Raw genomic sequence first — 25050 nt, forward strand, 5'->3', positions numbered from 1 at the left:
GTCTTGGCCATGAGCTAAGAGTCCCATCTCTCCCAAGTTGCTGGCCAGGCTGGCCCCCTGTTTGCAAATGCAAGGTTCCTGGCCAGGCAGGGTGGAGTGTCAGAGCAAGGGATGAGGTCATGCCTGGCTCTGGGAGTTGGAGGCGGGTGAGGGGAGTGGTCTGGAGCAGGGGCTAAACTTAGAAGCCTGTGGGTGGTTTCCTTGCCACCTCCCACTGGGTTTCCTCCCTTGGACCTTGGGGGGTGGGGGGGTTCCTCTCTGGCTAGGAGGGGTATGGCCAGAGGCAGAGTGGGACAGTGCCACCCTCCCTGCTGGGGTCCATCTGGGAGCTCAGGAAGGCCACAAGGCCAGAGGGGGCCAGGCAGAGAAGACAAGGAGGCTTTTGCATAGAACAAGATTTTGTTTTCAGTTTTTCTTCCTCCCTCTTCCCCCAATTGTTAGCAGCTTGGTGTGTCATTCTCCCCAGCAGGGGGGAGGGGGTGGAATGGCTTGGGTTGTAAACTCCCTCCCCCAGCCTTCAGGTCCTTTGGAGGGGCAGTGCCGCTGGGCTTGGGTTCAGACAGGGCTCTGGGGCAGGGGTGTGCGGGTGGTTAAGGCTTGGCTGGTGTGAGAAAGCGGTCTGCGGTGTCTTCAGAGCTCGTTCCTCCACTCGGGCTCTACTTGCAGGGACAGGCCATCTTCTTCCTCCCGCTCCTGGGGGGGGTAGTCATGACTTTGGGGCCCTAGAAAGAGAAGAGGTGAGCCTGTCTTCCATGCCTCCTCCCCTTGTGCTGTCCCCTGCTTGGCTGGCCATACCTGAGGTAGAGGGCCGGAGCTTGCTCAGACCCTGCAGGAGGTTCTGTCCTTGCTGGAGGTCCAGTTTGGCCGGGAAGGGGCAGCCGGTGTAGCCCCCGTTTTCTTTACAGAACTCCAGGAATCTGTGGGTACAGGAACATTCACACGGAGCTGTGCAGGCTGGCTCAGGAGCACATCAGATGCTGGAGGCTAGAGGCCAGGCCTTGGTCCTACTACCTTTGCCTGTGCCTTTGGGCCACTTAAAAGGGGCCTTGCGGGGACCAGGAACAGACCTGAACAGACCTGTGCATTAGCTGGGCCACCAGGATGTGCCTAATAGCGTTCCATCTGCCCCAGGCTGGGAGCTGCGGCTCCTGAGAGGGGTTAAGGGCTGGGAATGCTCACACTTTCCAGTCGGGGTCGTGGCCCAGGAGGAGTGGGTTGCCCACCACGATGAGCAAGGCCTTGGCGCGGGTCACTGCCACGTTGAACCTCTGGAAGGAGGGAGGGGCAGGGTCATGGGAGGGAAGGACCTGTGGAACAAAAGTGCTCCTCAAGCCAGCCCAGCTGCCAGCTCTCGAACCTTGGGGTTCTTGAGGAAACCCAGGTTAAAGTCCAGGTCCAGCTGCACAAAGCTCTGACTGCTCCGCACGGTGGAGATGAGAATGACGCTGCGTTCCTGGCCTTGGAACTCTTCCACGGAGCCCACCTGCAGGGGGACACAGGGCCTGCCACCAGGGTGCTCACAGGGGAAGCAGGGAGGGGGGTGGGGGAGGTGGGGGGGTGTTTCTCGGAGAGAAGTCCTAGGGCACAGGGAGGGAGCAGGAAAGAGCAGGACGCCCTGGAAGCCAGACCTGATGGGTGAATCCAGGGAAATGGGTGCGGGTTGGAAAGGGTTCTAAGCTAAGAAAACATAGTGGCCAGGACTTGCTAACTAGGAGCAGTGGTTTCCAAACTTCCTGAGAGACAATCACTAAGTACTTGTTAAAGATAAACAACCCAGACCTCCTAACCAGGAGGCCTCTCAATCTTGAGGCGCTGGTTTCCAGCCCTGGCTGCGCGCTAGGTCAAGTGAGGAGCCATAAAGAAACCGCGATGCCCTGGCTCTGCCCTCAGATAGCTGTGCTAACCAGCCGGGTGGGGCTCTGGCACGGGCTGCGCTAAAAGCTTTCCAGGGGATTCTTATCTGCCACCAGTGTTGAGAGCCACCACCTGAGAGTCCAAGAACAGACTGACTCAGAGGGTGGAAATGGGAGCAGGGACACTTATCACATGACAGGTCAGGCAGGCTGGGAGTTTGGACTTTATCCCAAGGGCAGAGGCCTCCAACCAGCCTAGAGGGGAGAAGCAAGGATCTGGGGAGTTCTGCTTGGTCCTGACCCAGGCGCACAAGCCTGGGATCTGCTGGAATGAGGCCTGGGGAGAGCCCCCGCTGTGGCTCAGGCAGTGAGGTGGGGCGCCTGGGGAGCTTCTTGAAGTGTGGCAGGTATGGGGCCTGAAAACAGAGAGAGCATCACCTTCAAGTCTTTGATGTCATCCAGTCCTCGAAGCTCCTTGTCAAGTTTGGTGATGCAATGACGGATTTTTTCCACCTGGAAGATAGGGACAGGTTCCTTTCTCTCATGCCATTACCCCAGTGCAAGAGGGAGCCAGGCAAGCGGCCAGTGAGCTGGGGGGCAAAGAGGGAGGGCAGCTGACCTCTGAGATCCTTTGAGATAAGGGGCCAGTAGAGGCCTGAGCTCTGGAACCTCCACTAAGGGTCTGGCTATGAAAGAGGAACCATCTGGGGCAGGCAGGGATCCAACCCTCCACAGGAACGCATGGCCTGACCTGCTTCCGATAGGGAGAGATGACGCCCACACTTCGGGGGCTCAGGCGGGCTTTGCCCTTCTTGGAGGAGGGGGCCAGGAGCAGCTTCAGGTAGGAGGTCACAGTGGCAGCCTCTTCGGGGTTGAAGAATGATGGGCTATTGCCCTCACGCTCGTCCTTGCCCATGACGCCGTGAAAGATGATGGGAAAGCCCTGGATATGGTGGTCAGGGGAACCTTCAGCCAGACTGCCCATCTCCCTTCCCCTCCTACCCCCAAACTCATCCAGGGAATGTGGGATCCCAGGCCAAGGTGACTGAACCTGCAACTTCCACTCAGCTGCCTCCTGCCTTGCACCTTCGGTAGGAGTGAAGCTGGGGTGCCCCACTCAGCCTCACCTGTTGCGGCAGACCCTCCCAGTGGCAGAAGCGCTCTCGGTCCACAATGTCGGCACAAGCCTGCAGCTCCCCGTCGTAATAGAGTTGGTTAGGGATATCCAGTATGGTGGGGTGGGACCTGTGAGGTAGGAGGAGGAAGATGGAGCCCCGGGGCCAGATTACTTTCGCCCCACCCTTGGTGCCCGCCCCCCCACCGCTGCTCTAGGTGCACACACACCGTCTTCTTACTGCACCCCTGCACAGCAGACTCACTGATCCACAGTGCGATGCTAGGCACTGGTAACTGCACAAAGCAGAACCAAATGTGGTTCCCGAGAGCATCTGGTCCACAGATTTCATGGGCCAGTCAAATTTAAAGTAAACCAAGAAACGAGGAACCTGTCCTCAGGTTTCCATTTTGCCAAGGAAGGACAGTAGAAAAACAATTATTGGGCAGCCCCGGTGGCACAACGGTTTGGCGCTGCCTGCAGCCTGGGGTGTGATCCTGGAGACCCCGGATCGAGTCCCACATTGGGCTCCCTGCAGGGATCCTGCTTCTCCCTCTGCCTGTGTCTCTGCCTCTCTCTCTGTGTCTATGAATAAATAAATAAAATCTTTAAAAAAAAAAAAAACAATTATCAGCTACTACTGCCGTTATTTGGTGAAATAACGTGTTCAATCTAAAGCCAGAATTCAAAACACAACAGCAAACGCCAACCGAACTCTTGGTAGTCTTTTCATCTGAGCATTTTAGGTACAGAAATTCCTTGATTAAGGCCAGTTATAGCTCTTTAATTTGAGTAACAATTAGGTGATTCAAATGAAGAAAAAACCCAGATTTTCCTGCCGCTCCTTGGACTGCCTGGAAACCAGACAATCCCCCAACACCCTTAGGGATAAGCACACTGCTCCAGAGTGAAGCCACTTGCAAGGTCAGAGCCCACAAGCAGCAGCGATGGAGTTGGAATGGAGATCACCGGCTCCGGGCATCACACGACTCTGAGCAACAGGCCTGCAGGATGGAGCGCTGGACGGGGGGGCTGCACGGGGCAGGGGGCTGCACAGAGCGGGTGAAAGCACAGATGGCAGGTGCAGTGCAGGGTGGGGGTACCTGTAATTGCGTAGCAGCTTGGTTATGAACTGGGGGTTATAGCCATTGGAGCCCTTCTTGTACAGGGCATTGTAGGTCAGCAGCCGCTCCAGCAGTGAGTACCCCAGGCCATGCTTCTGGGTCAGTGGGGAGCGCAGCACGGGCCCCAGCTGCCTAGGGTCTCCTGCCAGCACCAACTGCCCTCCTGGATTGTCTGTCTCCTTGACTTCCATCAGCCCTGAGAGGCAGGGTGCCATGGGGAGAAAGTTAATAAGCAGCGGGGCCTCCCCAACCCCATGCAGGGCGGCACGCATGCAGCCCACCCCTCACCCCTCACCTGCTATGGCCACCAGACTCTCGGGCTCCATGGAGTGGCCAGCCTCATCGATGAAGATGTGTGTGAAGTGATCGATGGGGAATTGAGCGGAAACCAATCTGGGAAGGGGCAGGTGGAGGAGGGGTCGTACTGGGGCACCCACCAACAAGCCTGAATGCCCATGAAGCTGGCCCCTCACCCCACTGCCAGTCATCATTCTTCCCCCATCTCCCCGGCCCACTACCTCCTTCTTCACACACGTGGTTGACATACACACCCACCTGCTGGCCGTGATGAGGGTGGTAATTAAGACACGATATTCCTGCAGCTTCTTCTTGGCGGGAAACACATAATCCCCTTTCTTTGCATCCCAGTTACAGCAGGGCTGTGGGATGTGAAGGGAGAGGAGGAATAAGCCAGGCCCACCCAACTTCACCCTCACTCTGGTTCGGGGTCTCCTGGACAATCTCCTTCACCCCTCTTTGCTTCCCTGGCCACAGATGGGTCCCAACCCACCCAGTGTCCCGCAGAGAGTATCAGAATCCAGGTAACCTCGAGTTTCCTGGCTTCGGCATTGACCCGGAGCCTCCCAGCACCCGCCACCCCTCAGCCCTCCACATTCCTCCAGGTACCTTTATGTCTTCGGGCACCATGCGAATGTCCCTGCTAGGGGCCAGGAGGCGGTAGATGGAGCTGGGCAGGTGGACCCGGAGCCGCTGACAGAGAAGGTCAGCTCCTGAGTTGGATGGAGCGCAGGCCAAGATGTGGGCTTTGGGCAAGTGCTTTACCACCTGGGGGGGTGATAAGTTGTGTGAAGTGGCTTCTCTGGTTCCAGAGGGAGGGGTATGGGACAGACTTGGTTGTGACTCGTGTTGCACAGGGTGGCATTTATCTCCCAGACCTGAGGGAAGCAGTGACACAAACGGCAAGTTCTGAACGTCCCTTGCCAGCCCCCTAGTCCAGGGAGGGATACACTTTCCTGCGGGAGTACTGGTGTAGTAAACACTTGGGTCTGTGATGGCCGAATGATCAGTGACTCTGAGTTGTGCACCACCCAGCCTACAAAACAATGCTCAACGGCCACCCTGGCTTCAACGCCAACCCAGGGGTGATCAGGGAGCTGGGGGCACCCAGAATCTGAGAACTACTTGGTCCCTGGGGCTGGGAGTGGGGTGTCGGCAAAGGCCCCAGATCTACGCTCAGGCCCTACCTGCTTAATGGCTTCCACTAGGGTGACAGTCTTGCCAGTGCCTGGAGGCCCGAAGATGATGTAGGGGGCTGGGCGGGTAGTGCCCATAACGATGTACTTCATGGCCTGCAGCTGCTCGGGGTTCGACTCCAGACTGCGGTCGTACAGCCTGGCAGAAGGGCCGTAAACATGAGGGGGCCCTGTGCACCAGAGGCCTTCCCAACTCCCATCCCCTGTGCCCCACACTCCAGGCAGCCCTAAGGCACCCCTGCCCGGTCTCACTTGAGCTTCACATCCGAGGGCAGCAGTGGGACCCCACGGGAGGCCACAGGAAAGAGCATGGGCCACAGCGGCCAGCGGCCTGTGAGCTCCAGGGCGCGGTGCTGCACGCGCAGGGGCTGGCGGTTGAAGGTGAAGTTCACCTTGAAGGTCAGCCCATCCACAAAGCGGCTCAGGAGGCTTTGGGAAAGAAGGGGGGGAAAGAGCTCCAGTTAGGGGGCCGTGGCTCTGCATCTACCCTGATACCATTCCCACTTCTCAAGACAGCCATGCAATCCATCCAGGAGAAGCTGCTGCTGAGGCAGCTCAGGGTCCCCCTGAAGAATGAGCTCTGTCCTGGGGTCCCACTTCTCTCTCAGGGAGAAACACATCCACTCCTTTAGCCTGAGAAATATCTGCAGACCCTTGTAGCAGCTCATGGGTCCCCGAACACCTACCTCGTGGAAAAGCTCAGCTTGACACGGTCCAATTCCACCTTGTGTACAAAGCCCTTGTAGGTGACAGGGTCCTCCTGATGTGTCTCAGAGGACAGAAGTGCGAACAGGTGGTCACCCCGTAGCACTGAGGGGCGGCTCTCGGTCACCCCGGGAACCTATGGGGTGTGGACACAAGCAAGCTTCTATCCCAGGGATGGCTAACTGTGGGTCCCAACCCCTGGGCTCTCCAGACCTCCTCTGAGGGACAAGGACTGAGGCTGTCCTTCTACCCCAAAACCCAGGGAGCTTTGTTTCTTTCCTCTCCACCCTGCCAGGGCCAAAGTCAGGGGGTGAGCAAGGAGACAAATTGGCCCAGACTGCAGAGATGCTGAGCAGGGCAGTCCTGGAAACCCTCCCTGCACACTTTCAGAACTTGAGAGCCGACTTCCCAGCTCATCCACTGGCCCTGTTGGCCAACTCAGTTCCTGTGCTGCCCTTGAAATCTTGCTCACAATTCAGTTCCTGTGGGAATCTTTCTCTGATCACCCTGCCCCAGCCCCACTGCCACCGCCGCCCCTGTATGCAGAAATCTACACTCGTGTGTTACTCTGGGCTCCAGTGCACAACACGCAACATCTGAGGGCCAGCAAAGGGCGGATGAAGTATCTAGCCCAGCTCTGTACTTTCCAGATAAGGGAACAGAGGCCCAGAGAGAGCCCTCGCCCAGTGGCAGCCCTGTCTGGACTACAAGCTGGGCCTTGCCTGCCCACTGCCCTGCTCCGACACCCATTTTGGGCACAGGAACAAGTCCATCCTTAACTCATATTTTGCCCTGCCATCAGGAAGAGCGTTTCCCCCTCCCCACACCACATCAGGGTGCCCTGACCTCCAGTGTGAGCAGCCTGGGGTTCTGGTCTACGGGGTCCCAGGTCATGGGCACTGACTCCAGGTCATAGTGCCGGATGTCATGCTCCATCTGCAGCTCCTCCAGGTGCAGCAGCAGCCGGAGCTTCACTTCGTAGCTTCTCCACTGCAGGGCTGTCTCCAGCTGGGCCCTGGCAGGGGCAGGACTAGTCAGGCACCCCCCATGCCCGGGAGCGTCCTCCCTCCCACCCACAGCTCTGGGGCTCTGAAAGCACCAGGAGATCAGGGAAGACTAGAAGGGCAGAGAAGTGGGTAGGGGTCAGAGGCCTCAGAGCATGGAGCCCTGGCTCTCCATTCCTTCCTCCCAACGCCGCTGCCCCCACCCACTTGGACCAGACCTGGCATCTGCACTATGGGTCCTTGGGCCTGGACCATTCTCCCCCCAAGATGCCCTTGAGACTTAACACCCTTGCCTCATCCCAATGTCAGCATCTCAAAGAGGCCAACACTAACAACTGCCCTCCGCAAGACTGCATGTCCTGTCCCCTTTCGCTGGAAGTCTGGCTTTACCTCATAGTACTTAGCACGCATGAAACTGTAAGATACATGTTCCCTTCTCCCCACTGCAATGGGCAAGGCCCTCATGTGAATGATTCGCCTTGAACAGTGCCTGGCATGTGATACGTGCTCAGTAGAGGAAGGAACAGAGCACAGGAGGCTGGGGGCAGAGCTATGGGGCAGTCCGAAGAGACATAAAGCAGCGGGGGTGTGGGGGTGTGGCTCTTACTTGATCTCAGCAATCTCCTTTGGGGCAGTGAAGATACTTGTGTCCTGAAGTAGGATTGGGAGCAGCTGCCGGAGGCGAGGGGGTGGGTAATAAGTCCCCAGCGCCATACTCAGCTCCAGGTCATAGCCCTTAGCGCTGCAAGAACAGGGAAAAGAAAAGTAACCACAAACTCAGAGATCCCTGCAGCTTCAGAGAGGCAGAGACGGCCCCTCCCAGGAAGATGCAAGAAGCCCTTCTAGAAAACTATTGCTGGAGAGGGGAGGGAGCTTTTGCCCAAGGAGACAGAGCTCACTACCCCCATGAGGCTACTCGCCCCAAGGCTCCATTCTCCTTTTTGGAAAGCTCCATCGTTGGAAATGTTCAAAAAACACACAAGCAACACACATATATGTGAATAATATGGATATAAATAGTCTATGTTCCTTAGAGAAAAAAAATCAGAAAATAGATAATAAAGGAGCAAATAACACTCTCATCATCCAGGGATAACCAACACCTAAGTTTTTGGTAGGTAAACTTCTAGACTCTTCTTTGTCAGTATGTATTCCACATGTGCCGTTTTAACAAAAAGAGTGCAGCTGAGAGTTTGCTTTTCTAGATTAGTAATCTGTGAACCTCTAGCCATATTAGAAAGAGAGGTCTACACAAATTATAGGATTCCATTCATATGAAATGTTCAAATAGGGAAACCTATAGAGACAGAAGGCAGATGAGTGGTTGCTTAGGGCTGGGAGAGAATGGGGAGCAAATGTGATGATAGCTAAAGGGCATAGGTTCATTTCTTGGCTTTTCTTCAAGACTACATTATTTATTTACTCATGAGAGACACAGAGAGAGGCAGAGACACAGGCAGAGGGAGAAGCAGGCTCCCTGCAGGGAGCCCGATGGGGACTCGATCCCAGGACCCCGGGGTCACGCCCTGAGCGGAAGACAGATGCTCCACCCGCTGAGCCTCCCAGGTGTCCCTCTGGTGAAGTGCTCTAAAATGGATTGTGATGGCAGGTGCCCTTCTCTGTGAATATACTGAGAACCTGCAGTGTATACTTTAAAGGAGTGAACTGTATGGTATGTGAATTAACTCAATAGAGTTGTAAAAAGGAGAGAGTGAGGTCTACCACAGGCTGCCTGACAACCTGTCATATGATTGAAAATATTTAGCACTTTTTCTGAGTCACCTGCAACTTCCGTCCTCACCAGAAAAGGTCTCTGAGGCCTAGGAGAGTTACAAAGGCACTTGGAAAGGGGGCCCCCACTATTGCACTGGGCACCCCGGCCCAGACCGGGTGGGAGGGAAAGGCGTTACCGGTCAGGTCTCTCTCCTTCCTCTATCCGGCTGGTCACCACAGGGTTTCCAGTGATCCGGGTCCGCTTGAAGGGAGTCGTGGGCTTCAGCTGTGCGGCCAGGGGGCTGTGGGCCACGGCAGCCAAGAAGCGGGCGATGTAAAAAGTGCCAGCTCCTTCTGAACCCGGCTCCCCGGGGCCCAGCAGCTCCCAGAGCACCGTGGCCGGGAAGTAGCCCACGAAGCTGGTCTTGCAGTGGACGTGCAGCTCATAGCAGTCGCCTGACAGAGGAGGTGGAGTGAGGGGGCGCAGGGGAGGGACCCCCAGCAGCACCTGCCCGTACCCCATCCCTGAGCCAGCAACAGAGTGGCTGCAGGGGTGTGTTTCCGGAGGCCCCAACCCTTCCGGATGGGCAAGCCCGAACCCCTGGTGGTTCCTGCCCGCCAAGCCCCACTCACCGGGGCCCAGGGGGCAGGGCAGCTCCTGGTCCCCATCGTAGAAGGAGAACTGGGGGGTCCGGCAGAGCGGGAAAAGGTGAGTGAGGGTGACAGGCTGGGTCCCTCCATTCCGAAGCCTCAAGGTCAGCACCTCCTTGCGGTTCAAATCCAGGCGGATAAGGAGCTGCCCATCTCGGGCTTCATGGGGCCCCTGGACCTCCACGTCCACCCCATGTTTCCCGTGAAGATACTCAGCCCTGGGGAGAGTGGGAGTCGAGGCGGGGCTGGGCCGGGGAGACTGGCACAGTGCCAGCGGAGCTCAAGGACAACCCCCCTCCCCGCCCCTCCCCCCTCCCTGAAGAACAGGGCCTTACCCCAACCTGAGGCGACCCACTCTTCCCTCGGCCACTTGGCGTCCCCCCCACACCCACTCCCACCCACCTGTCGTAGAAGATCTTGGCCAGTAGTGACTTGTGGTGTTTGCTGACGTCTGACCCCAGCCTCACTCTCCTCTTTTCTGGGAACCACACATTGGCCCAGCGGTCGAGTCTGAAGAACCTGACCCGAGTCTTGGTGACATAGGCCAGATTTGCGATCTTCATTCCATACAGCATGGATGAGAAGCCAGGGGCAGGGGTCCCGAAGCTGCCAGAAGCAGAGGAGACTGGGAAGTGAGGGAAGGCAGGGCTGGCTGGGGGTGGGGGTCGGGGTGGGGTGGGGGCAGTGTCTAGCCCGGAGGCCGGAACAGGACAGGGCCCAGGGAAGGAGACCAAGGACAGGGGGCAGGGGTGGGAGGCAGGGGGGTGTCACAGGAATTGTTAACATTTTAGGGGAATTCAATAGGACTTCCTAAGACAAAATCCGATTGTTTAAAACAGCAGGTTGCAGACTGTGCATTGCTGAGGAGGAAAACACAGTACTGGGCTGGTGATTCGGAGGACTAAGGGAAGAGAGAGAAAGAAATGGAGACTTGGGGGGCGGGGGGCGGGAGCTGTTTGGGACAGGAAAATACAAACAACCCAGAGCTAAGGCTAAGGGGAAGCCTACGGCTAAGGGGAAGCCAAAGGAGCTGATGCAGAGGGTGGATCTGGGGTCCTGCCCCACGCTGAGGAGGGAGAGGGGTCAGAGAGAGCACAGATGTCCAGGGTGTGTGGGCAGGTGGCTGATGAGACAGCGTTTCCACCCGAAGTCAAAGGGTGCAGATGGGACCCAAGCAGGAAGGGAAAGGATCCTTCTCCAGAGATCAAATAGCTTGGTTTTGTGCCTAGAGAAGGTGAAGACAGGGAACACTGGTCAGAAGGACAAAAACCTTTCGGGTTAGTGCCTGGAATTCAGTTTAGTCAACTCAACTTTTACAGAGATCTGTCATGTGCCAGACACTGCGCTAGGGCCTGGGGGCTTCAATGAGACAAGAGATCCAGGCCCGCCTGGAGAAGCCCAGCACAGACCCAACCTGTGGGTTCCGGCAAGCCGCCAGGGGCACAGCCATGGAGGTTTCTCCAGGACTGGGTCCTGAAGAACGAAGGGGTGTCAGCCAGGCACAAGAGGGAGGGCCAAGTGGAAGCCAAGGTGGAGGGGGTGCAAGAGCAAGTGCTGGGGCTGGGGGCAGCCTGCCACCTGGCTCCCAGCTGGGCTACCTCAGACGACTTCCCTCAAGAGCATCACTTTCCTCCCACACAGAACAGGGATGATGCCAAGGTACCTTGCAGGGTTGTTATGAGGCCTACCTGAGGGCCGGGCACCGCGGTATCCTTCTGCCCAGTGCCTGGCACACAGATCTCTGTAAGGTATGCTAGGATTAGTAATCTCACACAGTCTGCTTGCACTATGGTGAGAAGTGCAGGACGGGCGTGGTGGGAGGCAGCAGAGGCGGGCAGGGAGCAGGTCTTGGAGTTCGGCATGCCGGGCCACGGAGCCTACACTTGACCGTGAAGGCCAGCGACTCCCCTCCGTTCCTGGCAACTGGGAGCCAGAGGACATCCCCACATGTGACACAGTCGGGGTCTGGCCAGCTGACCACCCTCCCTCAGTGCGTGACAGGGAATGAAAGGAAATCCTAGTTCCCGAGAACCACGGTAACTATGAAGGCTAGAGGAGCACGGTCACTCACTGGCATATTACCAAAATCATTTCCGGTGCAGACAATTCCCTGGTGCCCCCTCCCCTGCCTGTCGCTCTGCTCCTCAGCCTTCTCACCCCAAGCAAATGTTTGGAAAACTTTGAATCAGCTGTTTTGTTTTAAGAAGACAATAAATCTTTTGAAAGCATGGTAAGAAATGAGCAGTAAATGTCACCTACTATTATTAGTATTCTTATTAGTAGAAATAGTAGTACTAACAGTAGCAGTGGTAGTAGGAGTAGTAACAACTTACTTTCAGCCCACGGCAGAGGCAGAGGCTACACTGGTTACAGAACCCCCTCGGTTGGTGGGTTTTAAGCAGGGGAGTGGCAAGATCATATTTGCATTTCAGATCACTCTGGCATCAGGATTGGAGGATGGATTTGCTGGCGGCAAGACTGTAGGCAGGGACACCAGTTAGCAAAGGGCCATTGCAACAGTCCAATTAAAAGATGACAAGGGCCTGAACAGGGTGGTGGTGAGGACAAAAGAGGGGGCCAGATCTGATAATATTTAGAGTGCAAAATTAGCAGAACCTGGTGACTGACAGGAAGGGGAAGAGGGAGGAGTCTGGGACAGTACTCAGATCAATGGCTCGGCTTCAGGGGTCACTCCTGAGATAGGAGGTAAGGACAGGAGAAGGACAAGGAGGAGGACGTGGAGGAGGTGGGAGGGCTGACTAGGACATTTGGACTTGCAATGTTCGGTTGGAGGTTCCTGTGTGTGGTCCAGTGGCAGCCTGCTCCATGAGTTCAGAAACTGAGAACTCAGGCCAAAGCCAAGCCTGAGTCTAGCCTAACACTCAGGAGTCCTCAGGTTGTAGTTATAACCATGGAAGTGTTCAGGATTTCCCCAGGGAGTGTGAGCAGCATGAGAAGGGTGGAGACACAGACAATCTGAGGAGGAGGAGAAAAGAGAGGGAAGCCCTGGGGGACAGAGGGGAATCAGCAGGCAGTCTCAGCAGCAGTATCAGGTTCAGATGCTGCTGAGGTCACAAAGGGCTGAAAATCAGGAGTCACTGTCATTTACCAGGGCCCCTTGCTTAAGTTCCACAGATCGAGCACAGCCTCAAATACCAGCAGAAGACAGGCTCCATGGGCATCTTCGATAACCTGAGCCCCGTCAGGCACCCGGAGAGTCCCATTTCTGAGCCATCAGTGGAAGAAGGACTCACATTCCTCCTAATTCCACTTAAGAAAACAACAGCGCAGGTGCCTTGAGATGTGGCCAGCTCTCAGCTTAGTGCTGGGGAGCAAACAGGGCTCTCAACAAAGCTGAGAGTGAATGCCTTGTCTCAAGAGGGACTCAAGGGGGGCACCTGCTTGCTACTCATCTCCAGACGGCTGTGGCTGGCAGGGAAGAGAGCCCCAGGGCGGCCAGATCTTCTGGCTTTTAAGAGAAGCCCAAATCGGGGCGCCTGGGTCACTCAGTTGGTTACACAATCGACTCTCAGTTTCAGCTCAGGTCTTCATCTCCTGCTCTAGAGACAGAGCCTCATTAAGTTAGTCAGGCTCTCGGCCACTCCTCTGCTTCCCCTCTGCACTCCCTCTCCCCATTTGTGTACTCTCTCTCTCTCTCTCTCAAATAAACGAATCTTTATAGAGAGAGAGAAAGAGAGAGAGAGAGAGAGAGAGAGAGAGAAGCCCAAATCATAATTTGAATGTGAAATCTCCTATTTTTGGAAACTTCCACATGGGCACACAGGCAGGAAGGACCTCAACTTTGCAAATTTTGCAACCTTTACCCTGGATACTACGATCTAAGTATTTCTCAAATTATTCCCCATGCCTATTACCACTACCCCAAAATTTCCTAACCTTGGTCTAAAGCAACAGCCATCACACACACAAAAAAATCTTTTTTCATCAGAAACCTAGTACATACTTGTGGGAAAAGGTCCCAATTCTTGTATTCTACATCTAGTCACCCAGATTTCTAGAAAAAAAAAATGATGAACACATCCAGATGACCAGATGAAAAGATGTTCCTAAGGCAGAGAAATGCAAATTACAGTCAGAATGAGACACCACTTTACTTCCACTGGGCTGACAAAAGGAGGAAATAGAGCATGTATTACTCTTAGGCATATGTGTGGAAGCGGGCTCTCATACATGGCTGGTAGGAAAGTGAAGTATGATAACCTTTCGGCAAATAATCTGGCAATGTCTCCTAACATGTGAAGTGTAGGTATCCTTTAACTCCGACATCGCAAGCCTGGAAAGGTTTCCCACAGAAAGAAAAGTGCCTGTGCAGGAGGATCTGATGGGATCTGATCATATTTACGATGTAAAATTAATATAATTAGCGTAAAGTAATGTAAAATTAATGTAAGTAAAGTGAGCATGCACACTACAGACTTAGTCACAGCAGCCGAGAACTGGAAACAAAAAATGTCCATCAACAGGGAGACAACTGAATAAATTGCCAATGCCCATAACATGGAATACTAGGTAGCAATGAAAAAGAACACATCACACCCACCCAGATGGCTAAAATCTAAAAGGCTGACAACACCAAATATTGACAAGGACACAGACACACCGGAACACTCGTGAATGGTCAGTCAGAGTACACTCTGGTACAATCACTTTGGAAAAAGTTGCTGTTTCATATAAAACTAAGCATATGTGGCAATGTTCTGATTTTTAACCAGGAAGAATGTTATATGTAGAATAAAAATTCATTAGAAAACACAACTATAACACCTAGTATGGACCTAGCACTGGTATTTATTCAATACTTGCTGGGAGAATGAGAGAGAATTTATCAAATAATTGCAGACTGTACTTTTATAAATAATACAGATGACAGTGCAAAATGAACCACCGGGTGGCACAAAGCACTGCTGTGTGTGCAGTGGTTGGGATGTTACCTGTCAGGTTATACATACATGGTCCAAACTTGGATGTTTATATAATATCACATACCATTATAAATATAATAAATATGTGATCCATATAATCCTTTACACATTTTGTCCAAACTTAGACACACATATAACAATACATATATATACACATATAATAAATAAACATATAAACAAATATAATACATATAAAGGAAGGTAGGTGGTGGAAAGGAAGTAAAATCCTTGAAGACTGGGGCACCTGGGTGGCTCAGTGTTGAGCATATTTCTTGGGCTCAGGTCATGATCCCAGGGTCCTGGGATTGAGTCCTAACTCAGGTTCCCCAAAGGGAGCCTGCTTCTCCCTCTACCTCTGTGTCTCTTGTGAATAAATAAATAAAATCTTAAAACAAACAAAAAAACAAACATGAAGACCAAGACCCATTACTTTTAGACAAGTACGTACATTTTGAATTATTAGTTATAAGCAAAAATAATAAAATTATGGCTGATTTAAGTGAAAAGACCTATTTATCAGCATGTTGCTGGGAAGTTGAGGAATGGGCTCAGGAAACCGGCAGGAACTAGGCAAAGCTGAGACAGCCTCACCCTAGATAAGGTCACAACGAGTGGACTTTGCTGCCAATCACCAAAAAAGAGGTTAAGCAATTTGCTTAAAATTTTAAAATAAGAATAAACACCTATCTACCCTGTGATGCAGCCATCCTCCTCCCAGGTGTATCCCTTGATGAAACGTACAAGACTCTTCACAGCAATTTTATTCAAAATAGTCCAGAACCGAGAACAACGTCCGTGAACACACGATAAAAGGCACTGTCACTTGTATCTGGGTGAAGTACAGTACCCAGTGATAAAAATAAGCTGCAGAGACACACAACATGGATGAATTTCAAAAACGTTATGGGGGGGGGGGTGCCAAGCTGGCTCAGCTGACAGAGCATGCGACTCTTACCTTGGGGTCCAGTTTGCACCCCACGTTTGGGGTAGAGTTTACTTAAAACAAACAAAACGTTATGCTGAGCTACAGATGGCTGAGCTCAGGCTCCAGAGCAAGCCCATGTCCAGGCTCCACGCTCAGTCGGGAGTCTGGGGGGGACTCTATCTCTCTCTGCTCCTCCCCGTCCCATGCTCTCTCTAAAATAAATAAAATCTTTAAAAGAGCAAAACAAAAAAACCCCCGAGTGCATATCCCGATTCTATTTTTTTAAAAGATTTTATTTATTTATTCATGAGAGAGAGAGACAGGCAGAGGGAGAAACAGGCTCCATGCAGGGAGTCTGACGCGGGACTCGGTCCCGGGTCTCTAGGATCATGACCTGGGCTGAAGGCAGCACTAAACCGCTGGGCCACCCGGGCTGACCCCCCCACCCCCACCCACGATTCTATTAAATGAAGTTCCAGATAAGCGCAATCTCGAAAAAAACCAGAGCAGTGGTTTTCTCTGGGCGGGTATGGGTGAGGACCAACCAGGAAAGGTGAGGGAACTTTCGGAGATGATGTCATCTTCTAGATGTTGATAGGGAAGACACACAATGTGTGGATTTGTTAAAACTCATAGAACGGGGAGGTGCAAGGGTGGGTCGGTTGGTTAAGCTTCTGCCTTTGGGGCTCAGGTCATGACCCCAGAGTCCTAGGGAATCAAACCTTGCATACAGCTCCCTGCTCAGCAGGGGAGTCTGCTTCTCCCTATGCCCCTCCCCCGCTCTTTCTCTTTCTCAAATAAATAAATAAAATCTTAAAAAAAAACCTCCATAGAATGGTCAAAATGTGTCCAATTCATGGTTTATACGTTTCATTTAAAATTTGAACTCCTATAGTTAATAACAATCATGCTGAATTGTTTGGGGTGAGGTGCACTGAAGTCTGCATCTGGGCCCCTGGGTGGCTCAGCGGTTGAGCATCTGCCTTTGGCTCAGGTCGAGATCCCGGGGTCCTGGGATCGAGTCCCAAGTCCCACATCAGGCTCTCCGCAGGAAGCCTGCTTCTCCTTCTGCCTTTATTTCTACTTCTCATGAATAAATAAATAAAATCTTAAAAAAAAAAAAGAAAAAGAAATGCACTGAAAACACGAAGATGGATCAGTGGGCAGGTGTGTAAAAACACTAAGAAATCTAGGTGAGGGTATATGGGTGGTGTTCACTGTACAATTATCTCAACCTTTCTTTGTATTTGAAGTTTTTCATAATAAAATGTTGGCAGGAGGAATCCGAAATGTATTTGAGGTCTACACCAGATGATCAGGAATGATTTCTGTAATGTGTCGTTGAATAAGAAAAAAGCAGGATGTGGGAAATGCATACAGCCTGATCCTTTTTATTTCTATTTATTATTTATTTATTTATTTATTTATTTATTTATTTATTTGTTTGTTTGTTTGTTTGTTTTAAATACTTTATGCATGAGAGACACAGAGAGAGAGAGGCAGAGACATAGGCAGAGGGAGAACAGGCTCCCTGTGGGGAGCCCAACGCAGGACTCGATCCCAGGACCCTAGGATCAGGCCCTGAGCCAAAGGCAGAAGCTCAACTGCTGAGCCACCCAGGCATCCCCAGCCTGATCCTTTTTAAATAAAACAACCCAAAGAACACCCTGGTTGACAGTATGAGTTTCCTGAGCGTGGGGCAAACAGTGGAAATGGAGGGGGGATACTGCTATGGGGATGGACCCACAATAAACAAGGATATATATATTATAATGATCCCAGAGGGCCAAACTGACAGAGGTGTGATGACAGTATGGGTACTTAAAGAGATACATGAAGGGGTGGACATCCAAAGGATCAAAAAACTTTTAAACAACACAAACATCTAACACAGAACATTAGGGGCCCTCACTCCCAACTATCAGCTTAACTGTTCAGGGTATATTTTTCTATACATATAAAGATCTTTCTTTCTTTCTTTCTTTCTTTCTTTCTTTCTTTCTTTCTTTCTCTCTCTCTCTCTCTCTCTCTCTTTCCTTCCTTCCTTCTTTCTTTTCTTTTCTTTTCTTTTCTCTTTTCTTTTCTTTCTTTTCTTTTCTTTTAAAGTAGGCTCCACACCCAACATGGGGCTTGAACTCACAACCCTGAGATCAAGACCTGAGATCAAGAGTCGAACACTCCACCAACTGAGCCGCCCAGGTGCTGTACACACTCTCATGTTGTCAGGCTTCTTTCACTACCATGGGCATCCTTCCGGACATTGTACCAGGCCACTCCCCTCTTTGGATGGCCACAAAGGACAGCGTGGTATGAACGTACGTGGTATGTTAGCTGTTTGTCCAGTGATAGACAGTCAGGCACCTACAACTGCTGGCTATTTCAAATGTCATAATAAATAACCATCCATGCACACAGACGCCTGTACTAGCAGGAGATTTATGGGACAAATGCCTTCAAGGAGAACTTCTGGGTCACATAGAATGACTCTTTACAACTTCGGGAAGTTCTGCCGAATTGTGCTCTAAACAGGTTGTATGAACTTAACATTATTACTGACAAGAATTTGAGAATACCGTTTTCCCAGACCCTAACCTCAGAAATCTTCAATCTTTTCAATTTTTTGACAATCTGCCAAACCAGAAAATGGTATCTTTTTTTTTTTTTCTTCAGAAAATGGTATCTTGCTTAAACCTTCATTTCGCTGGTTAACTGACATAGTCAAAGATCTTTCCTTCTGTTTATTAGTCTTTTGTGTTTCTTCCCCTAAACTAGCAGGAATTACCCCCGGAATATGGGATCATGGCCCCCATTCATGACTCCATGGCCTAAAAGACGGTGTCTAACCTTTTAACACGACATCTGGGATCCTCTGCATAACAACGTTCATGCAAACACAGCAACACCATCAAAAACAGGAAACATTTATTGAACACTCCCTGTTTGCCCCTACAAGTACCCGCATGCATTATCTCACTTAATCATCACAATCAGATAGCAGCTATTATCGTCCCATTTTAGAGAAGAAGAAGCTGAGGCTCAGGTCCTCACATGGATCCCTCCTCAACTGGTACCTGGGCCATTCACACCCACTCGTATCCCTCTGCAGACCTCCCTGTGCCTGTGGGCCTCCTCAGTCTTTGATGCCCTCCCTGCCCTGGGTCCCTGTCATGTGTTTGGTGAACAACAACAAATCTTTTTAAGATGCAGTGCTGGAGGATCTCAGGACTAGAGGAATGGCATTTCAATCTTTTTTTTTTTTTAATTTAATTTATTTATGATAGTCACAGAGAGAGAGAGAGGCGCAGAGACATAGACAGAGGGAGAAGCAGGCTCCATGCACCGGGAGCCCGATGTGGGATTCGATCCCGGGTCTCCAGGATCGCGCCCTGGCCCAAAGGCAGGCGCCAAACCGCTGCGCCACCCAGGGATCCCAGGAATGGCATTTCAGAACCAAACATCAAGTTTGGCAGCGATCTTGAAGGGACATCTAGTTCTGTGTTTTTACAAACTGAGTCGCAGCTCTCATTAGTGGGTCAAGACCAGGATTTTTATAACACTGAAGTAGAATACAATAAAAAATAAAGAGAGCAGGGAGTGAAGCTCTGTCCCGTTTCAAGGACACACACTGTTCTCTGAAAGCAGCGTATCACCAGGCTCCGGAGTGAAATGTGTTCTTCACTGTGATAGCGGTCTCACTGGGCCGGCCGTCCTCCAGGCCAGAAGGCAGAAAATCTCTCTAAAACCCTGAATCCATCAGCTCCTAGTCTGAAACTTTCTGGGCTTTCTTATTCCTGTTAAGATTAAAAGTAAGCCAACACACCAGGCCTCTGGGCAGCTGGCAGGGTCCTGCCCCATCTAGCCCCACCTCCCTCAGGCCTCAGTCACCATCATGGATTCACTCCTGGCTCACAAGGGTGCTACTCCCTCTGGGCCTGGAATGCTGTCCCCTTGCCCCTCCATCTGTGCACTCCCATTTCTCATTCAGGATTTGGTTCCAACATCACTCTGGCCGAGAAACCTCTGACTCCTCTATAGGGTCGGGTCTCGGAGTTACACTGGCCCACCGCGTCCGGGACCTTCTGTCCGAGGACTAATCGAGACGGTAATGAAATAGTTGTTTCACTGTCGCCTCTTCCTTAGGCTGCTTCTGGGCATCTACAGCAACTCGCAGTTTTGCTTTCTCACAAGCAGTTGGCCGCAGCTGGTTGAAGGAGTCTCCTGTCCAAGGCAAGAGCAGTCCTATCTCGAAACTTCTCCTGACCCTGGCCACTCCTCCAGACAACCACCAGCCTCCCAGCCACCACTGTACTAAGGCCAGCTACCCCATACAGAGCCCACGCCGCTGCGTGGTAAAGAGGTTAACTGGGATAGCGGCTTTTGGCCTCACACCACCTTGAGAGGAGGGCATTATTCTACACACATAACAGGAACATTTAGATAGTTGTTCAAAATCCAATGCAACTCATTTAAGTGGCTGAGCCAGGATTTGAACTCCAGCTACCCAGACACTATCCCAGCCTCAGCAGCACTCTATTATGTGTTGGTCTACACATCTGCCACTGCCACTGCTACCGCCCCAGACTACGGAGGCAGGAACCAAGGCCCGGAGCAGAGCCTCATTAAATATGTTTGTTAAATAATGAACGATGGGAAAAGGCAAAAAGTTGGCAGCAGAACACCACAACATCCTGAAAGAACCGAGCTAGAAGGCATGCACCCTCCCCAGTGTAGGGAAATCTCCCGAGAATTCCTGCGGGGGGGTGTGTGACCTGCTATGGCCCTCCCGCAGCTGTCTCTCTTGTAGATCAACTCGACTTAATTCAATTACATCCTGCCAGCAATTACAGAGCATCAACTACCTGCCAGGCTCTGGGCTGGGGACGGAGGGAGGGTGCCAATATTGACAAAAAGACTGTCCCCACCTCCTGAGGATCCAACAGTCCGGTCAGGAACAACGCAGTACCATTGAGCTACAGCCTGGGTGTGAAGAACGAGCTCTGAGAGCCCAGAGGAAGGAGCAGTGAATGCTCACCGGGAGGATGGGGGTTGATGTCACAGCACTGCAGCCTGGGTTTAAAGGATGCGTTAATAAAGTTCTCTGTAATCACAAAAGAAAGCTCCATTTGCCTGGCGTGGGGGCATGGAGAGTGTGAGGGGGGCATATTGAAGGAAACTAGTTCTGCCTTCTGGAGTGACAGGGAAATATAATCCGCTCCACTGTGACAGTCTTCAAAATATTCAAGGATTATGATCTTGCTTCTCTCCAATTTCCCTCTTTTTCAAGGCAAACATTTCTCAGGTTTTTTTTTTTTTTTAAAGAATCTCTACACTCGGGACACTTGGGTGGCTCAGTGGTTTAGCACCTGCCTTCTGCCCAGGGCATGATCCTGGAGTCCCGGGATTGAGTCCTGCATCGGGCTCCCTGCATGGAGCCTGCTTCTCCCTCTGCCTATGTCTCTGCCTCTCTCTCTCTCTCTCTCTCTCTCTCTCTGTGTGTGTGTGTCTCTCATGAATAAATAAATAAAATCTTAAAAAAAAAAAAAAGAATCTCTACACTCAACACGGGGCTTGAATTCACGACCCTGAAAATCAAGAGCGGCACGCTCTACCGACTGAACCAGCCAGGTGCCCCTCTAAGGTTTTTTTTTGACTGGGTCTCATGACAGACTATGAATCAACAAGTAAGCTTTATCTCTTCCTTCTCCTCTGAGGGCTGAAACTACCTTAAGTCTTCAAATCCAAAGCCCCGGTCAGTGCCACCTTCTCCATGAATTCCCTAATTACAGAGGGGTGGTACGGTATAGCATAAGAAAACATAAAATTCTCTAATAATCATGAGGGGAAGTGGTATCTTGTTTGCATAAAAAACAAGCGCATACAGTAAAAATAACTTTTGAGACCCCTTGAATTCAGCCATAATATAGATTTTATCTCGTTTTGGGTATGCAGTGACCATACAGCCTGTTCTTCCCCAGGGCTGGATACTACGTATTGTGTAGCTTTAGTTTAGTTGAGAGATGATAAGACTCTCTCCTTGGCCAAACTTTAGTCAGGCTCCTCTGAACCCCTGTCTCCATTAGGCCTCAACCTTGTCCCCAACCCACCCCTTCGCGTGTCCTCTTGGGAACTTCCCATCCACTGACCCCTCACTCTGCTGTTGGCTATCAATTCTCAGCGGTGTTGCTGTGTTGGGAGCAGAGCTCTCTCCTCTACTACAGCAACCCTACAGCGAGAGTCTGACATCAAGTCTTCTGCACAGGTCTAACAAGCATCCAAACTACACACTCTCTCACAGAGTCAGAAGTAGTAGTTGACTTGCGTTCAGAGGCCCGCGGGACTTACATCCTGTGGACAGAAGTGAATTCAAGGATGTGTAGAGCTGATACCGTGTCTCAACAGTAATTGCTCTTTCCTTACTCTTCTGCAGCAGTTTCTTACCTCTATCATATTCCTGTTATTCTACCATTTATGATAGTATATGGTCTGCAGCAGACCCCATGCTCCTTGCCGCTTGCTCCCCTGGGCCCGGTGGTGTTCTTCATATTCCCCACGGTGCCCAGCCCAGGGTGAGGGCACCAACAGGTTACAATCGTTGCCCCTTCCCCCAATGTTGCTCCAGCCTGCTAACGCCCCTCTTAAAATGTGACACTCATCCAAAAAAAAAAATAAAAAATAAAAATCCAGATATGCTCCGATCACTGTGGGGTCACTCCGTCCTCCCCGGGCCCCCTAAGCCACCTCCATTAACCCAGTCTAGCACTTCTCTGAGTCTTTAGCAGCCAGACCGTCCTTTGGGTCTGCTTAAACCCAGGGCCTTCCTCCGGGCGTCCGCAACGAAGCCCGAAGCCCGAAGCCCGAAGCCCGAAGCCCGAAGCCCGAAGCCCGAAGCCCGAGCCCGCCGCCCGCGTTCACTCTGCGCGCGTCCTCACACCGATCCCCGCCGAACTGCGTCGTGGTTTTCGGCCCACGGCCGCAGCCTGTTGATAGGTGTTTCCCGCACTACTCTGTGGTCCGCCAGAGAGAAGTGTCTGGTGTTCACTTGGATGCTGAGACAGGAAAGGGGCCCCCGACAGCCCGCAGCTCCTCCGGGAGCTGGCCCCGGGGCTCCACCGAGAAGCCGCAGGTGCTAACGGAGGTCTGGCGCGCACGCAGCTGACGCCCCGCGGCCCTCGGCTCCGCGGGGGAGCGGCCCCCCCCGCCGCAGCGCCTCGCCGGCGGGGCGGGGGCGGGGGCGGGGCGGGGCGGGGGTCCCCGCGGAGCCCGCGCGCCGGGGCCGGCCGCCAGCAGCCGGCAGCTCGCCCCGCGGCCCCGCGATGCCCGGGCCCCCTCCCCCCACCGCGAGCGGCGCGGGAGCGCGGGACCCCGCTGTCCCCGCCCGGGCCCGGGGCCGCCGGGGGGCGCGGGCGGCTGTGCGCGGGGAGACGGCGCGGGGGCCCGGCCGGGCGGCGCTGGCGGGGCGTGGGCACAGCGCGGGAGGGAGGTCTGCGCCGCCCCCGGGCCGGCTCGCGCCGCGGGGGAGCTGCTCCGTCCGCGCCCCGGGGCCGGCGCGGGAAGGGTGGCCCCGCGGCGGGGGTGGTGGCGGCGAGCTGGGCCCGCGCATCGGGGCCGGGGGCTGGGCTGGCCCGTACCTGATCTTGAAATCCCGGTTATAAACGGTCCGCAGCCGCTCGCGATCCGTCTCCAGGTCCAGTCCCCGGTCGACCAGGAAACTCTCGAAGCACTGGCCCGCCTCCCGGAGCTGCCGGCAGCTGAACTTACTGGGCATCGCGGCGGCGGCTGCGGCCCAGGCAGGAGGGTCCGCGGAAATGAAACTGAAAGTCGCCGCCGCGGATGTAAGTTGGCGGCCCTGGGACGAGGGTGCAGCGGGGGGAAGCCCCCCAACTCTGACCCCCGGTCCCGCAGGCTCCCCTCTCCCAGCGGGCTCCCCTCCCTCCGTCCTCCTCCTACCTGAGCCTTCCCTCGGGTCTCTCCGTCCTGTCCCCTCCCCCTCCCCGTATTAACTCTTTCCTAAGGAGTCTGACCCCTCCCTCAGGGCCCTCCCCTTACCCCAAGCTCCCTCCCCTGGCTTCTGGCCGGAATCCGAACGTGGCCACCGCCTGGGGCCCCCCGAGCCGCCCGCGAGGACTTCCGAGCCTCCGCCGGGGCTGCTTCCACGCCTGCCCCCCGGGGCCTCGGTACTTCTGCAAAAGCGGGAGAGCAAAGGGCAGGGGCCGGGACCCAGGGTGGCCGCGGCCGGGCCGGGGCAGGTCCTGCAGCACCTCCCCCAGACAGCCGGGGACGGAAAGCAGCGCGGAAGCGAGCGGCACGCCCCCTCCCCCCTCCTCCCTCCTCGGGCTTTCAGACGCGGGGAGGAAGGCTTGGGAGCCGGGTAAGTTCGGGGTGGGGGTGGGGGTGGGGGGCGAAGCCAGTGTCTCTGGGATAAAGGTGTGTACGTGTGGGAGGCAGGACAGGGGGCTCCGCCGGCGCGGACAGGCATTATTACTTTTTCCCAGGCAGCCCCACAGGTTTCGTTTCAGTGGAAGGGCTGCTGATCCCTGCCCTTGAGCTACATATTTGGGCACTTAATTACATTCCAGTCGGTGTTGCTCTTTAATTGTTACTGGTATAGGAGCAAGGGTTGCCCCAGTCATCATACCAGCCTGAGAGCAAGGGGCTCTTCCGTGAGGCAGTAACTGGTTAATACCTACAGCACCAGTACCAGGAAGAGAAGTGAAAGAGCAGCGCGCTTCGGAAGACAGACTGTTAAGCCAACTAAAGGGGGTGGGGCTCCTACCAGAAACACAAAACAAGCCTCAGCATCTGTGTGTGCTCCCTCATAACAAAAACACACACACTAGAATGGGGCAAAGATAATAACAGTTATATAAAAAAATTTTTAAAAAATATACTAGAGTTCCAAATATATCAAAGGTAGTGTTGTCCTCCAAAGTAGTGCCCGGTGGGAGGCCACACACTCAACCTAACCTAGGGTGTGGAATGTCCAGAACCCAGGCCACGCTCCAGCTGGGCAACTCTTGTGCCTTCTCCCAGGCCAACAACCAACCAAAGCCAGGAATAACAGATTTTAGCAACAGGAAATGCAAAGTCAGTAGGAACCAAAGCTAATGGGGAAGTTCTTAAAATTTCTGTCTTAGAAATTGTGCAAAGTAGAGGAAAACACTAGGAAGATAGTCCATTTTTAACCCTTTTTGTCTGCAATTACCTGGTGGGTCTGAGCAGGAGTTATTTCAAAAACCTTCCATCCACCACACCCACACTGAATGTCTAGCTCCATTCTGATACACAAATCTAAGTCCTCATTACTCCTGGATCCTGAATGCGCCCCCACCCCTCCGCTTCCTGGTGAGGCCCATGTCCTAGACATTACCAAAATAAGCAACAATGCAAACAGCCATAGTACATAACCAACTTGAGTAAAAACGTGATGTGGTTGTGTTTACAGTGGAACTTCTCTAAACCAGTCTCATCTAGAAAACTACAATTCACACATGGGGTTTTAATTATTTTCACACATGGCTGTCTAGA

General features: G+C 53.0%; 1 protein-coding gene and 2 long non-coding RNA genes across 10 annotated transcripts in view; 1 reads left to right on the forward strand and 2 right to left on the reverse strand.

Moving 5' to 3' along the window:
• Nucleotides 1-380: 380 nt before the first annotated feature.
• MOV10 (Mov10 RISC complex RNA helicase) lies at nucleotides 381-23290 on the reverse strand. Of its 8 annotated transcripts, none has more exons than XM_055312406.1 (22): nucleotides 23154-23270; nucleotides 11991-12135; nucleotides 11346-11398; nucleotides 10060-10882; nucleotides 9640-9772; nucleotides 9204-9462; nucleotides 7901-8035; nucleotides 7136-7304; nucleotides 6271-6425; nucleotides 5837-6013; nucleotides 5576-5723; nucleotides 4998-5156; nucleotides 4647-4750; nucleotides 4387-4484; nucleotides 4071-4287; nucleotides 2981-3098; nucleotides 2605-2796; nucleotides 2292-2366; nucleotides 1358-1483; nucleotides 1180-1268; nucleotides 796-917; nucleotides 381-693 (listed from the first exon to the last, which is right to left on the reverse strand). In XM_055312406.1, exons 4-22 carry the CDS (start codon nucleotides 10441-10443, stop codon nucleotides 518-520), a joined length of 3036 nt encoding a protein of 1011 aa, XP_055168381.1. In that variant the 5' UTR covers nucleotides 10444-10882; nucleotides 11346-11398; nucleotides 11991-12135; nucleotides 23154-23270; the 3' UTR covers nucleotides 381-517. The 8 variants fall into 8 exon arrangements, with proteins under 8 accessions (XP_055168381.1, XP_055168379.1, XP_055168383.1 ...); XM_055312404.1 differs by having other exon boundaries at nucleotides 11346-11580; XM_055312408.1 differs by lacking the exon at nucleotides 11346-11398 and having other exon boundaries at nucleotides 9640-9875; nucleotides 10060-10263.
• LOC129501351 (uncharacterized) lies at nucleotides 16978-22667 on the reverse strand. Its single transcript, XR_008662720.1, has 3 exons — nucleotides 21669-22667; nucleotides 20448-20592; nucleotides 16978-19743 (listed from the first exon to the last, which is right to left on the reverse strand). It is a non-coding gene; the product is annotated as an uncharacterized LOC129501351 (long non-coding RNA).
• LOC129501352 (uncharacterized) overlaps nucleotides 23236-25050 on the forward strand; it is a 44847-nt gene continuing 43032 nt past the window's right edge. Inside the window, exon 1 of the long non-coding RNA XR_008662721.1 lies at nucleotides 23236-23357. This is a non-coding gene — a long non-coding RNA (uncharacterized LOC129501352). The remainder of the gene's footprint in view (nucleotides 23358-25050) is intronic.

The sequence above is a fragment of the Nyctereutes procyonoides genome, unplaced genomic scaffold (genome assembly GCF_905146905.1).
Source record: "Nyctereutes procyonoides isolate TBG_1078 unplaced genomic scaffold, NYPRO_anot_genome, whole genome shotgun sequence".
Taxonomy (NCBI): Eukaryota; Metazoa; Chordata; class Mammalia; order Carnivora; family Canidae; genus Nyctereutes; species Nyctereutes procyonoides.